We start from the raw sequence: 16,994 nt of genomic DNA on the forward strand, positions 1-16,994 counted from the left end.
GGATGGATGGAAATGGATTAAAACACTTTTCCAAGGAAAAATGTTCGTAATACGTCATTTCACGTGGAAAAAAGTTGGGTTTGAAAACAGTAGGTACAGAAGAATCCCATTCTGAAAAAAATAATGCATGAGCATCTGTCCAAATGTATTCAAGCCTAGAAAAAAAAAAAAAAAAACTAGAAGGAGTCACCAAAATCCAAATAATGATTTTCACTATGGGATAGGATTATAGATGGTATTAATTTTCTTCTTCGTATCTTCTATATTTTCCATATTCCCAAACTGAAATCAGAAAACAAAATACGTGTTTTATAAAATGGAGATATTCCCCTTTTCTCTTAAACAGGTTGTTTACTTCTGTACTTCTAGACGAGCTGCCAGGACAGTGACAACAGGGCTGAGGATCCTGTAATGCCTGCAAATGCTTCACCTCCCTCGCTCAGGCAGAGAAGGGTGGTGATGAAGGGAGGGGCAGGCAGGGAGCCGTGACTCCCACAAGTGCCTGCCAAGTGTCAGAAGCCTGTTGCTTATTGCTCCAGGCTGCCCACTGGAGCAGGAATGCTTAAATTAATATCGTTGCTATTTCATGCTTCAGGTCACTTGCTTAACTCTCCTGACAGAGAAATGGCTTCCACAACCCCAGAATTTCTACCAACGGACACAGGTTTATGGGCACCTTCTACCACCTCCTGAAGTCACCTACAACTTTATATTAGAAGATCTGGAAACTCTGGTGTTGAACACACGTCCTAATACCTGTGTCCTCCTTGTAGATGACCAGTCTCTGAAGCTCCTCCACCCCTTAGCCTCCACTTTGGAGAACAAGCCTCATGCCTAAACCTATTCAAATCAGTAGAAAGGGTTTTCAATGGTGGTAAATAGATATTAAAGAAAATACAGAAGCCTTTTGAAAGTTGGAATCACAGAGCATTGGAGATGCAAGGAGCCTTAGAAACCATCTGGCCAACAACCCTCTCTCCAAGTCCCACTGGCTTTACAGAGACCGGTCTTGTGCTCAGAACCTATATCTGGACCAAGAGACCAGGGCTGTAGCCCTGGACTAGCTACACACTTTGTTCAAGTCATTTCTGTTGGCCTCCGTTTGTTTATCCATAAAACAAGGGGGTTGGAGATCATCTCAATAGTGCCTTCCAGCTTTGACATTCTATAAAATCAAACCAAGGATCTGGTCTCCTCAGTAATAATGAAAATGGGGTAGACTAGACAATGGAAGAAATAAGAAGGCAACTATTTTCAGACTCAGTTGAGTTTCCTGGCCATGAGATGATGTGTTTCTTTCCTCTGCTCCTCCCTCTTCCCCAGCCTCCACCCCCCTCTTTTTTTGTTTTTTTTAAACAACAGTTTTTAATCTTTTCATTTTAAGGCTCCTCTGTCTACCCTGGAATAAGAGACTAGACTGTAACTAGAAATTAGTCAGGGTCCCTGGGTTAGGGGGGACCCTGTTCTAACAGTTGACCTCTGAAGTAAATGCCTGGCCTGTCAGTGGTGTGGACAAAAATGTTGCCTGCCATTCCAGTCAGCAATGACTGTTGCCCACCATCAAGTCATCAGCCACCGCAGCCCCCACAACCGTGTGCCCTGAGGGGGATTCAAGATGGAGAAAAGCAGGATACTAGCCCTAGATAGTTAAGATGCAAACCAAAGAAATAATTTCAATGAGCCCAGACTCTTACCTCTTCTTATACATAGAAAAGCACTAAAAACATTAACTGAAGATGTCTGGTTTTTTTGTGATTAACAGTCATCTTCTGATGTTTGGCTACATTTCTTTTAAGCGAAACTCCTATCTATCCTGGTTCCTCCCTCACCCCTTTGGAGCAGTTCATCAGAGCTGTCCGAGAGGCTGATTCCCAGGCTATAGGACTCAGTAAGGTCCCCGAATAAAACAGAACTCTGAACTTTTAGGTTGTATGGGGTTTTTTTTTAATCAACAGTGGGGAGGCAAATCAGAAGTATGATGGGGAAGAAAACCCAGATACCAACCAGATCTGAACTCAGGTGAGATACAGCATTTCCTGGTTGGACGGTAGTGAGATGTCTGAGAGGGAAGGAAAGGGAGGCTGGGTGAGCCCCCTTGATAGCAGGAGGAAGAGAAAATAAAGGCTCCTGAATAAACCAGACCCAAAGTAGGGCTTGGCCTGAGGCCAGGGGAAAGCTGCCAGGTACTATGGGAGAGCCAGGAAAAGGGTGGGACTCAGAGGCCCCACCAGAAATGGGCCTCCCAGACAAATCCAAACACAGGGCCCACCCAGGCCCACTGCGTGACCGTGGCCTAGCTTTGCTGTTGGCACTACTGCCCGAACAGCTGTTAGTAGAGAATACTAGATCCTAAGGGAAGTCGATAATCTCAACATGAAAATTTGTTTGCTTATCTAGCGAATTATTTATAGAGAACCAGAAAGGATGTGAAATAGCTTGTGTGAACTTTCAAGAGGAAGGTAAAGAGATAAGAGTCAAATAAAGTTGGAAGGGGACAGACATTATTATTTGCACGTTTGGAAACTAAAGCTAAGGGAAGCTGCTTCTGGTGAATATAATGCTTTACTCTGAACATTTTCAAGTTAATTTGCATGTTACGCGGTGGGGGGCGGGGGTCAGTCGGAAGATTAAAAATGGGCAGCATATGAGGGGTTAACTCCTAGCAAATGAAACTAATCAAGAGAAAAACCCCCTTGACGTGTGGTGACCACACACATTTGCACAAATGTGGGATCCTGACTCTTTTGGCTTCCCTGCCTGGTACTACGAGATATTCTTTGCAAGGCACGTGATTTCTTTCAAAGCAAAATAATTTCTAGGGACTTCCCTGGCGGTCCAGTGGTTAAGACTCCGTGCTTCCAACGCAGGGGGTGCAGGTTCGATCCCTGACTGGGGAACTAAGATCCCACATGCCTCGCGGCCAAACAATAGTAACAGTAATAATTTCTAAATTAGGAAAAAGTACCTAACAGCCTCTGGGAGTTACTTGTCATGAATGAACACAGATTTCCTTTGCTTAAGTCTGGCTTTCCTGTGGTTGGTGGAACTTCTCGTAACACTGGGGCTTAAGGGAGTGGGCTGATGTGCTGTTTTAGGCACTGACACTTAGAACCACTTGGGTGTCTAGTGGAACAAGTGACATCTCTAGCACTGAACTCAGTATCTAACCCCCCATTTTAATAAGCGCAAAAACAACTGCAACTCCAAGGTTGAGAGTCTCAGCTTGGAAGCATTTCCATCAGCTTCCTTCCTTCACCATCTCCCTGGCCTGGCCTCTACTGCGGCTGTGTGTAGAGGATTGCAAATAACGAGCTGAAGACATTCTGTGACTTACTTTTCTACAAAGACACAGGGCCCACCCTTGGCTAAGCTCTCCTGCACTGGAACAGAGGAGACCCAGGCGAATCGGGAGCGGATGAATACCTGCAGGCCGATGGAGTCCGACACCAAAGCCGAGTTCATCGTATTAAAACTGTCCAGGGCCGACGACTGGGTTTGGATGTAATTCTGCTGATAATCCTGCTGAGCCTGTGAAACCTGGACAGATTGAGGAGACAGTTATACACAACCAGTGCACACACACTCATGACAACCTTCAGCTACACACAACCCATGCACACACACTCATGACAACCTTCAGCTACACACAACCCATGCACACACACTCATGACAACCTTCAGCTACACACAACCCATGCACACACACTCATGACAACCTTCATTTACGCACAACCCATGCACACACACTCATGACAACCTTCATTTACGCACAACCCATGCACACACACTCATGACAACCTTCATTTACGCACAACCCATGCACACACACTCAAGACAACCTTCAGCTACACACAGCCAATGCACACACACTCATGACAACCTTCAGCTACACAAAACCCATGCACACACACACGCATGACAACCTTCAGTTACACACAGCCCATGCACACACACTCATGACAACCTTCAGCTACACACAACCCATGCACACACACGCATGACAACCTTCAGCTACACACAACCAATGCACACACACTCATGACAACCTTCAGTTACGCACAGCCCATGCACACACACTCATGACAACCTTCAGCTACGCACAACCCATGCACACACACTCATGACAACCTTCAGCTACACACAACCCATGCACACACACGCATGACAACCTTCAGTTACACACAACCAACACACACACACTCATGACACCTTCAGTTACACACAACCCATGCACACACACTCATGACAACCTTCAGCTACACACAACCAATGCACACACACTCATGACAACCTTCAGTTACGCACAACCCATGCACACACACTCATGACAACCTTCAGCTACGCATAACCCATGCACACACACTCAAGACAACCTTCAGCTACGCACAACCCATGCACACACACTCAAGACAACCTTCAGTTACACACAACCCATGCACACACACTCATGACAACCTTCAGTTACGCCCAACCCATGCACACACACTCATGACAACCTTCAGTTACGCACAACCCATGCACACACACTCATGACAACCTTCAGTTACGCACAACCCATGCACACACACTCATGACAACCTTCAGTTACGCACAACCCATGCACACACACTCATGACAACCTTCAGTTACGCACAACCCATGCACACACACTCAAGACAACCTTCAGTTACACACAACCCATGCACACACACTCATGACAACCTTCAGTTACGCACAACCCATGCACACAAACTCATGACAACCTTCAGTTACACACAACCAATGCACACACACTCATGACAACCTTCAGTTACGCACAACCCATGCACACACACTCATGACAACCTTCAGTTACGCACAACCCATGCACACACACTCATGACAACCTTCAGCTACGCATAACCCATGCACACACACTCAAGACAACCTTCAGCTACGCACAACCCATGCACACACACTCAAGACAACCTTCAGTTACACACAACCCATGCACACACACTCATGACAACCTTCAGTTACGCACAACCCATGCACACACACTCATGACAACCTTCAGTTACGCACAACCCATGCACACACACTCATGACAACCTTCAGTTACGCACAACCCATGCACACACACTCATGACAACCTTCAGTTACGCACAACCCATGCACACACACTCATGACAACCTTCAGCTACGCACAACCCATGCACACACACTCATGACAACCTTCAGCTACGCATAACCCATGCACACACACTCAAGACAACCTTCAGCTACGCACAACCCATGCACACACACTCAAGACAACCTTCAGTTACACACAACCCATGCACACACACTCATGACAACCTTCAGTTACGCACAACCCATGCACACACACTCATGACAACCTTCAGTTACGCACAACCCATGCACACACACTCATGACAACCTTCAGTTACGCACAACCCATGCACACACACTCATGACAACCTTCAGTTACGCACAACCCATGCACACACACTCATGACAACCTTCAGTTACACACAACCCATGCACACACACTCATGACAACCTTCAGTTACACACAACCAATGCACACACACTCATGACAACCTTCAGTTACACACAGCCCATGCACACACACTCATGACAACCTTCAGTTACACACAGCCCATGCACACACACTCAAGACAACCTTCAGCTACACACAACCCATGCACACACACTCATGACAACCTTCAGCTACACACAACCCATGCACACACACGCATGACAACCTTCAGTTACACACAACCAACACACACACACTCATGACACCTTCAGTTACACACAACCCATGCACACACACTCATGACAACCTTCAGCTACACACAACCAATGCACACACACTCATGACAACCTTCATTTACGCACAACCCATGCACACACACTCATGACAACCTTCAGTTACGCACAACCCATGCACACACACTCATGACAACCTTCAGTTACGCACAACCCATGCACACACACTCATGACAACCTTCAGCTACGCATAACCCATGCACACACACTCAAGACAACCTTCAGCTACGCACAACCCATGCACACACACTCAAGACAACCTTCAGTTACACACAACCCATGCACACACACTCATGACAACCTTCAGTTACGCCCAACCCATGCACACACACTCATGACAACCTTCAGTTACGCACAACCCATGCACACACACTCATGACAACCTTCAGTTACGCACAACCCATGCACACACACTCATGACAACCTTCAGTTACGCACAACCCATGCACACACACTCATGACAACCTTCAGTTACGCACAACCCATGCACACACACTCAAGACAACCTTCAGTTACACACAACCCATGCACACACACTCATGACAACCTTCAGTTACGCACAACCCATGCACACACACTCATGACAACCTTCAGTTACACACAACCAATGCACACACACTCATGACAACCTTCAGTTACGCACAACCCATGCACACACACTCATGACAACCTTCAGTTACGCACAACCCATGCACACACACTCATGACAACCTTCAGCTACGCATAACCCATGCACACACACTCAAGACAACCTTCAGCTACGCACAACCCATGCACACACACTCAAGACAACCTTCAGTTACACACAACCCATGCACACACACTCATGACAACCTTCAGTTACGCACAACCCATGCACACACACTCATGACAACCTTCAGTTACGCACAACCCATGCACACACACTCATGACAACCTTCAGTTACGCACAACCCATGCACACACACTCATGACAACCTTCAGTTACGCACAACCCATGCACACACACTCATGACAACCTTCAGTTACGCACAACCCATGCACACACACTCATGACAACCTTCAGCTACGCATAACCCATGCACACACACTCAAGACAACCTTCAGCTACGCACAACCCATGCACACACACTCAAGACAACCTTCAGTTACACACAACCCATGCACACACACTCATGACAACCTTCAGTTACGCACAACCCATGCACACACACTCATGACAACCTTCAGTTACGCACAACCCATGCACACACACTCATGACAACCTTCAGTTACGCACAACCCATGCACACACACTCATGACAACCTTCAGTTACGCACAACCCATGCACACACACTCATGACAACCTTCAGTTACACACAACCCATGCACACACACTCATGACAACCTTCAGTTACACACAACCAATGCACACACACTCATGACAACCTTCAGTTACACACAGCCCATGCACACACACTCATGACAACCTTCAGTTACACACAGCCCATGCACACACACTCAAGACAACCTTCAGCTACACACAACCCATGCATACACACTCATGACAACCTTCAGTTAGGCTGGAACATTCCCCTGATGGTAGCCACATCTGGGTCAGTGATATTTCAAGTACAGCTTTAAATTAAAAAGTCATCAGCTGCATGACCCAGAGAGTAGAAAGACAAGACTGCTTTTCCTTCGGATAATAGTCACACATTCCCCCACAGGGCTTCACTTAGTCCTCGCAACACTTTGCAGCAGCCAGAACATTCTCTTTCATAGGGAGGAAACAGGATCGGAGAAGTTAAGGGATTTGTATGCAAATAGCTAGGAAGTGTAACAGCTACTTTTAGAACCTAGAATGCAGTTGAATACCTCCTTGTGCCATCTTGCCTTTTTTTTTTTTTAAATTTATTTGTTTGTTTTTGGCTGCGTTGGGTTTTCGTTGCTGTGTGCAGGCTTGCTTTAGTTGTGGCGAGTGGGGGCCACTCTTTGTTGCGGTGCACGGGCGTCTCATTGCAGTGGCTTCTCTTGTTGCAGAGCACGGGCTCTAGGCACGCGGGCTTCAGTAGTTGTGGCACACAGGCTTAGTTGGTCCGCGGCATGTGGGATCTTCCCGGACCAGGGCTCGAACCCGTGTCGCCTGCAATGGCAGGCGTATTCTCAACCACTGCACCACCAGGCAAGTCCCATCTTGCTTATTTCTACTCACCATGGAAGGAATATACTTTGGGCTCAACCAGTTCTCAAGAGTTGTTTTGTGGCTGCTGCAGTTGTTGTGCTGTCTTTGTTGGACGTGTATTTAACACGTTTGAGAGAGATTCAACAGAGGCCAGTCTTAAACTAGGCCTTAAAGAAGGGCTGGATATAGAAAGGCCGGGAGAGGACTTCCCTGGCAGTCCAGTAGTTGGGACTCCGTGCTCTCACTGCCGAGGGCCCGGGTTCAATCCCTGGTTGGGGAACTAAGATCCCGCGAGCCTCGCAGTGCAGCCAGAAAAAAAAAAGCTGGGAGGCAGTAGAACCAGGGGTAAGGTTTCTGGGAAGGCTCAAGGGTAGACCCCGTGTGGCCTGTGGGAGCCACAGGAAGCAGCCAGGCATGAGAGAGCGAGAGGTGCACCCTTGGGAGTGGGAGAGAGAGCAGCCGAGGCCCAGGAGGCACGTTCCTGCTCACGGTGTATTCATACAGCAGTAAGTTAGCATCTTAACCTGGCTACAGTCCGTGGTGTGGCCTGGAGGAGGAGGAGACTGAGGGTAGAGACTGAGCTCCTGGAACAGTCTAGCATGAGAAAACAGGGTGTGTAGGAGGTGGCAATGGAAAGCAAGGGGCAGAGATCTGTTTTTGCATCTATTGCAAATCCAATCCTTTGGCTTTAATTACAGTCATTAGTGTCAGTGGATGGCAGAGTGAATTTCCATAGACATGTGAGAATTTCACAAATCTCTTCCTACGTGTCAGTGAGCATGGGCTAGGTGGATATGTTTGTATACCCCCCTCCGCTGTAATCAAGGCAGTAGGTCTTACTTAAGCCGATAATTTCACAGACCAGACATAAACTAGACTCATACACAACTGTGGCAACTGTGCTTCTTTCCTGAAGATGTTAACTTTTTTTTTGAATTTTATTTATTCGTTTTTTATAAATAGATTCTTATTAGTTATCTATTTTATACATATTAGTGTATACATGTCAATCCCAATCTCCCAATTCATCACACCATCACCCTCCCCCCTGCCGCTTCCCCCCCTGGTGTCCATACGTTTGTTCTCTACATCTGTGTCTCTATTTCTGCCTTGCAAACCAGTTCATCTGTACCATTTTTCTAGGTTCCACATATATGTGTTAATATACAATATTTGTTTTTCTCTTTCTGACTTACTTCACTCTGTATGACAGTCTCTAGGTCCATCCACGTCTCTGCAAATGACCCAATTTCATTCCTTTTTATGGCTGAGTAATATTCCATTGTATATATGTACCACATCTTCTTTATCCATTCGTCTGTCGATGGGCATTTAGGTTGCTTCCATGACCTGGCTATTGTAAATAGTGCTGCAGTGAACATTGGGGTGCATGTGTCTTTTTGAATTATGGTTTCCTCTGGGTATATGCCCAGTAGTGGGATGACTGGGTCATATGGTGGTTCCATTTTTTGATTGGGTTGTTTGTTTTTTTAATATTGAGCTTCATGAGCTGTTTATATATTTCAGAGATTAATCCTTTGTCCGTTGATTTGTTTGCAAATATTTCCTCTCATTCTGAGGGTTGTCTTTTTGTCTTGTTTAGAGTTTCCTTTGCTGTGCAAAAGCTTTTAAGTTTCATTAGGTCCCATTTGTTTATTTTTGTTTTTATTTCCATTTCTCTAGGAGGTCGGTCAAAAAAGATCTTGCTGTGGTTTATGTCAAAGAGTGTTCTTCCTATGTTTCCTTCTAAGAGTTTTATAGTGTCCAGTCTTACATTTAGGTCTTTAATCCATTTTGAGTTTATTTTTGTGTATGGTGTTAGGGAGTGTTCTAATTTCATTCTTTCACATATAGCTGTCCAGTTTTCCCAGCACCATTTATTGAAGGCTGTCTTTTCTCCATTGTATATCCTTGCCTCCTTTGTCATAGATTAGTTGACCATAGGTGTGTGGGTTTATCTCTGGGCTTTCTATCCTGTGCCACTGATCTATATTTCTGTTTTCTGCAGATGTTAACTTTTATGGCAAGTATGTCACACAAAACGAATTTTTTTTCTTCAAGGTTATTAATCACAAATATTTTTTAAAATGTTTTCTCCCGTATGCGTTAGCTAGGTTAAACCAGAGGAAGCTTATTTTTTCTTTAATTTTTAGTAGGTAATACATTCATAGAGTTCAAACATTTTAAAAGTAGAAAAGGTATACACTAAAATAAATCTCCTTTCACTCCTGTCCTATTTGCTCAATTACCACCTCGCCCACTCTGCACCTCAAGAAAGAATCACTGTTAATTACTTTCTTGATGATCCTTCTAGTAACTTTGTGTACACACACAAGACAGTCTAGATATATTTATTTTCCCCTCCTGGTTTACATAAATGGTAGCACACTACATATGATATTTTCGTATTTTCCGATGTCTTGCCTTTTTTACCACTTACTCTATATCTTTGAAATTTTTCTGTATCTCTTTTTGAAGAGCTTATTCATTCTTTTTATTCTTTTTTTTTTTTTTTACAACTCTGTGTATTACAGAGATGGAATTTATTTTACTTTCTCCTTCTTAATGGACGTGTAGGCTTCCAATCTTTTTACTATTACAAACAATGCTTAACTACTAAGTTCATATATACGTCATCTCACATATGTGAGATTTGATCTACAGAATAAATTCTTAGCAAGAAGCTTGCTGAGTCAAAGGATGTAGGCATTTGTAATTTGGGTAGATACTGCAAATTGTTCTCCCTAAGAGTAATGCAAATGACATTCGAAGCAGCAATCTTCCTGTTCCTCCACAGCACGGCTAATACAGCATCTTGTCCCACTTTTGCAGTTTTGCCAGTCTGTTAGGTGAAAATAGCATCTCAGGACCATTTTAATCTGAATTTCTCTTATTGAGAATGAGGTCAAGCATCTCGTCATACATTTAAGAGCTCTTCATCTTTCCTTTACTATAAACTATCTGTCACAAATATTTCGCCTATTTTTATGAGTTGTGGCCTTTATCCTCTTGATTCATGGGCGCTCTTTAAATACTCAGGATATTAGCCTATTATCTATAATATGAAGGCAAATCATTTTTCCCAGCTTGTCATTTGACTTTGGTGTTTTTGTCAGCACTAGTCGTCAGTTTAATGTAGTCAAAATTATCAACTTTTCCTTTTGTGATTTTGGGATTGCATGTCATAGTAAGCAACTGCCTTCCCCCCCCCCGCCAAGAGTATAAAAGAATTCACACATATTTTCTTCTGGCACTTGCAAGTTTCACTTTTTAGCATTTTCGATCTATTCAGAATTTACCCAGGTGTAAGTCTGTCCCAACAGCATATACTGACTGGTCCATTTTCCTCCCTTCATTTCAGATGCCACATTTATCATATATTGGGGTACATTTCTGGGCTTCTTCTCATTGATGTCTATTCATTTATGTCCCAGTACTATATACTGTTTTAATCACTGAGGCTTTCTCAATTTCTTGTAATATTAAGAGGGATAGTCTCCTTCATGGCCTTTTTTTCCCCAGAATTTCAACTCTTCATATTTATTTTCTGTACACCATGGAACCACCTAGTCCAGTTGTAAAAAGCAACATAAAAATCTGTTGGTATTTTTATTGGGCTATATTAAATTTGTATATTAACTTGAATGGTATTAACATCTTCTGATGTTGAATCTTCCTTTCTGAGTACGTGGCACATCTTTCTACTTGCTAAAGTCTACTTCCAGACACCTGGTAGTTTTTGTTGTTGTTATTTCCTCTAACTGGTTGTTTTTTGTATATTGAAACCTAACATGTGTCCATTAATCTTTTACCCTGCTGCCTTACAGAATTCTTTTATTGTTTATAGTAGTTTTTTTATTGGTTCACTTCAGCTTTCTGGGTATATTACCATACAGTTTGTAAACAGTGATAGTTTTACACCTACCTGTCCAGTTTTTAAACCTCTATAAACTGTTTAATTATTTCTCTCATGTTTAATTTATTTCTCTTGTTTAATTCCATTGGCTAGGGTCTCCAGTACAATGTTAAATAATAGCAGTGGTAGCTGGCTTCCTCATCTTATTCCTGATTTTGGAGGGAATGCTTTGAATGTAAAGATTACTCTCGCCACAAAAATTTTCCTGTAAATAATAAACTTAATTCTGTGATAAAATTCCCTCGGTTCATTTAAAATATGACTCCATCATAAGGAACATCATAAACTCAAATATCTTCAGGCACTAGCAACTGAGAGGGAGTTCTAAGCTCTAGCATCCCTCCACATTTTACTTACTGACAGTTCTTGGGTGAGCTGTCGAATCTTCTGTCTCATTTCATCATAGTCTCCATACATTCGCTTCCTTACATTTTCCAAAGTGGCTCTTACCTGCAGCCCACAAAGATGCTAGTTAGAGATCAAGCTACAATAATAATAATAAATGCATATTGTGATTATATATAATTATTGATAACTATTAATTATACAAATAACATGCTCTAAAGAAAGATTCGTTTACTGAAATTCACCTACCACCCTTAAAACCATATTCAGGCCAGATTTTCCCCTTTTCCTATCACATGTTTTTACAAGTAGAAAATGTTGAACAAGTTGACTTTCTAAACACATGGCTAGGAGGACCAAAAAACCAAAAAGCAAAAGCCACCTCTAATTTTCCCTATCTCTGCCCTGACTGCCAAAGAACAAATAAATGTTTGGAATATGAGTCAGGAAAGTATGAGCTTAGAGAGCCCGTAAATGTGAAATTCAGTTCCTCAGTAATCACCAACGATACACAAGGCACTAAATATAAGAAAAGTCAGTTGATCCCCCAAACACCTGTTTATACAAACTCTGTTTAAATTTCTCCACAGTACCACTCTTCCAGAGGAGTAACGGGGCCTTAAATATATTTTCAATAAAAACAAAAAACCTAACAAATAGTCTCTGTCTTCCCCCTTCTTCTGGTGCCCCTAGGAGGATGAAGAACTCAGGGATCTTCGAATAGAACAGGAAGCCTCAAGGAGCCCTCTCCAGAATGCTCTGGAACTTCTATCACAGGAAAGGCTCAAAGGCAGCAGTTTGGTTTGACGGGCGTGTAGGGCACAGCACGAGCGGACCTAATTTTGAAGCTGTACTTGCACAACTAGCACGTTGTTTTAAACTGACTGCATGTTTATTAGGAGTGACTGGATATTGGTGGAGATTCCAGGGCAGGAAAGAGAGGGCAAGTCAAGACACCACGCCCTCCCCAGATGAATTCTAGTAAGAAAGACTGCTTTCTTGTCATTGACTACAAACACTTTGGGGAAATGAGCCAAAAGCGCAACTTTTCATTCTGGGCAGGCAGAATGGCTCTCATCTGCGGCCCTGAGTTAGCTCTTGGGCTGCTCACCATTGGGAAGTGGGTGGAGCTGGGTGTTGCTCCCACTGGCAAATACTGCAGGAAGCCAACTAAGCCAGAGTCACCCACAAGCAAGGGAGGGCACACAAACCCGTAAATACACTCAGGAATGAGGAGCGAGTGACAGGTCTGAAACCAGCTATAGAAGGTGTTTACCCGGAAATTAATTTTAAGTTGCAGATCACAGTGGCGGTTGGGAAATTCAGGTCAGTGACTCCCCTGTGACCTGGGCACCTGACAGCCTGAACCTACTATCTCGTCTTGGGCAATTTGCAACTCTCCAATCTGCTTAGGAGGTTTACCTCTGAAGTGGTGCCGTGTTATTTGGGGCATTTCAGTGAGGAAAATACAGGAAACTAGGAAGGTGCAAGCTGTTCCCACCTGGGAAGATGAGGAATGGGATACTGTGAATGGTTAAAACTGATCTCTGGGGGTTGGATGACTGGGGCTCTGAGGCTGGTGGTCGTCACACATCTTCTGCGTGTTTGTGTATGACTATGGCTCCTTTCCTTCATTTTCTCTGCTAAGCATGTATTGTCTCTTTTATTCCTTAAAATTACACAAGTATCCAAATCTTTAGAGACACATTAAGAAATGCACATTTATTATTTTTGATATTTGATAAGAGATGTTCTTCTCAAAAACTCAAACAAAAGCCGACAACATGTGTTTTGTGTCTTATTCGCAAACACAACCAAATAAAATGAGGCACGAAGAACTCATTTTGACCTTAAGGGTCCCTTCCCAGACCTCACAATCTATACATGAGAAAACTGAAGCCCAGACAGGGCAGAAGTTTGTCTGGGCCAAAGAGCCAGACCTTGAACCAAGATCCATGGGGACTCTATTGCCCACGCTGCCCCTGCTTCTCACTTTCTAGTCTACAGGCCAGTGTTTTGGTGCAGCTCATTGCCTCTCTATCTAATCACTCTGGTTTGGGTCACAAAGGCACTGGTCAATCTAGGGAGACACGGGGTGGACCAAAAAGGAATGGAAATGATGGATGGATGGATGGATGGATGGATGGATGGATGGATGGAGGGACAGGTAGGTAAGTCGATAGATATAGATAGATAGATAGATAAAAAAGAAATGAAAAAATTACAAGGAAATGCTCCAAAATGTTAACAACTGTTCTGGTTGAATCGTAGAATTACGGGTGATTTTCTTTTCTTCTTCATACATATTTACATTTTCCAAAATTTCTCAATAGACCATATAGTTTAAAAGAAACATAATATTCAGTCCCTGGTCAGGGAACTAAGATCCTGCAAGCCGTGCAGCATGGCAAAAAAAAAAAAAAAAAAAATTAATATTAATTACAAAAAATTGTAATTAATTGACCTGGGTTGGACAATGTCTATCATGGTTGACTTCCCACCATCCATTTCAACCTAACTGACTGGTCTGAACCAGCAATAGTCATCCTATTCCCCTTGCCAGTGATGGATTTGGGAACGGGCATGTGACCTGGGTCCTGGCCAATGAGAAACAAGGGGAAGTCTAATGGAGGGTCTCTATAAAGTAACCAGAGATGACTGTCCTCTTTTCCTCCTCCAGACACCATCATATTTTTAGATGTTGCCATGAGCATGAGGCTGAAGGAGAAAAGAACCCAGGGAAACTCAGAGAAGTAGAACTGGAGCTTGGAGAGGCCTGCGTAGAGCCCACCTACCCCTAGAGTTACCCCCACATGAGACAAATTCCTTTTCAGGTTGGCTTTTCCGTTACTTGCAGCAAAAAGCATCCAAATTAATACAGTTGTCCAAACTCGTACATTAGGAGTGTTCAATGTAATAAGCAAAACTACTTAAGAGCCTACTTATCATACATGGAAGAAAGAAGCCCCTTGGTCTCCTGAGTATCCCTACTTAGTAACATCTAGAATTCACTCTATACCTCACTGCAGAGTTACATCTGCGCTTTTCCTATTACCATGAAGATCTGTGGCCACAGTTCCATCCACAATGATAACACTTAGAATTGTTTCAAAATGCCTTATTACATTCATATCCACCCTCTTACATGCTACAAGAAGTGTATAAACCAGAAAAAAAAAATCCTTAAACAACTCACGTCTTTGATGTAGTTCATCTCTTCTTTCAGCTGATTGGTGGTCCACCCATACACCACCATTTCTTTCTGCTGGTTTTGATCTGATCTTCGTACCACACCATAGACAACACCCTGAGGGAGTTTCATGGTGGGTTCGCCATTGCTCAGGTCACGATACTAAAAGAGGATAGAAAGAGAGAAAGAATAATGACTCTTTAGGCCTCGTAGAGACAGCTGTCATCGTGGGCCCACTGCATATGGTTATGCAGGTTGTACCCAGCACTAGGGGGCCTGGCAGTGGGGAGAACGGCCAGTAGAAATCCAGCCTGGTCTCTGCTTGCCAAGTCACACCTGGCGTGGGCTGAGCCTGCCTTTACCCTCGAGGAATAGCACCTTTCCCTAATTTCTACCAAAGCTCTGTTCCTTTACCTTGTAGTACATATGCCAGGCCCCATCTTCCCAGAGAAGGTGCCTTTATTTAATTCTCACAAAGGCGCCAGGCGGACTTACGCCATCCCTGATAACAAGAGTGTCTAAAATCTCGCATTCTTGGTAATACTGTTTTTCTCTTTATACCAGTTCCTCTGTATGACTTCGTCCTCATCATTAACTGTGTGGCCTGAAATGCATGAGGTTGAGATACGCAAGGGAAGAATTTTGGCAGCCATCTGGCAGCCAGATTGTCCTCTGAGGTTAGGGCTGACCCTGGAGCCAGTTCCGAGGAAAGGGGGTAGGGACACCTGTTGTGACCATTCATGAAATATTTCTGGAAAGCCAGGCAGAGGTGGCATAACTTCACCCCAAAAGAATCTTCTGCTCCTTAACTCACTCAGTTAAAGCTCTGATCAGTGCTAAAGTGCAAATACCTTTGGGAAGTGGGGAACATGTCCAAGTCCTAACACATCTTCACAGACTGAAGGCTCAAGAAGCAGGAGGAAGAGAAACTAAGATTTGTTGAGCACCTACTATAAGCTAGAAATGTTCCTTATATATTTAATCTTCACAACGACACTGTGACATGGTGAATATCCTCTCAACTTTATAGCTGAGAAAACTGAAGTTCAGAGAGGTTAAGTCTCTCCCTTATGGTCACACATCTAGATTCAAGCCCAATTCTGTGTGACACTAAGTACACCTTCCCACAGTGCAGGCTTTGTTACATGTAGAGGCACAGAGTAGGCCTTCACAATATGGAAGAGAAGGGACAGGAAAAACTCAAGATGAGACAGTGAGACTTCAGAGAAAAACCAGCCTACATCTAATCTTCCTTGGGACAATGCCACAGAAGGCTGAATTCCATTATGGCAACTCTGTTCTTTCACTAATTTTAAAACCATCTTTGCGGGCTTCCCTGGTGGCGCAGTGGTTGAGAGTCCACCTGCCGATGCGGGGGACACAGGTTCGTGCCCCGGTCTGGGAAGATCCCACATGCCGCAGAGCGGCTGGGCCCGTGAGCCATGGCCGCTGAGCCTGCGCGTCCGGAGCCTGTGCTCTGCAACGGGAGAGGCCACAACAGTGAGAGGCCCACGTACCGCAAAAAAAAAAAAAAAAAAAAAACACCTTTGCATAAATTCTTTCTATGCACTTGCGAAACATCTTTGACAGATAAAACTATAATTTG

General features: G+C 43.8%; 1 protein-coding gene across 6 annotated transcripts in view; it reads right to left on the reverse strand.

Annotated features, from left to right (window-relative positions):
- MYZAP (myocardial zonula adherens protein) overlaps nucleotides 1-16,994 on the reverse strand; it is a 139,298-nt gene that overhangs the window by 64,076 nt on the left and 58,228 nt on the right. For all 6 annotated transcript variants that reach the window (XR_009562985.1, XM_060294212.2, XM_060294210.2 and 3 more), the window contains 3 exons: nucleotides 15,395-15,550; nucleotides 12,211-12,303; nucleotides 3,424-3,537 (listed from right to left, as the gene is read on the reverse strand). Coding sequence is in view for 5 of the 6 variants with exons in the window: in XM_070044917.1 (XP_069901018.1) it covers nucleotides 3,424-3,537; nucleotides 12,211-12,303; nucleotides 15,395-15,550 (363 nt within the window). In the remaining variant the exon portion in view is untranslated. The remainder of the gene's footprint in view (nucleotides 1-3,423; nucleotides 3,538-12,210; nucleotides 12,304-15,394; nucleotides 15,551-16,994) is intronic.

Source organism: Globicephala melas, chromosome 2 (assembly GCF_963455315.2).
Source record: "Globicephala melas chromosome 2, mGloMel1.2, whole genome shotgun sequence".
Taxonomy (NCBI): Eukaryota; Metazoa; Chordata; class Mammalia; order Artiodactyla; family Delphinidae; genus Globicephala; species Globicephala melas.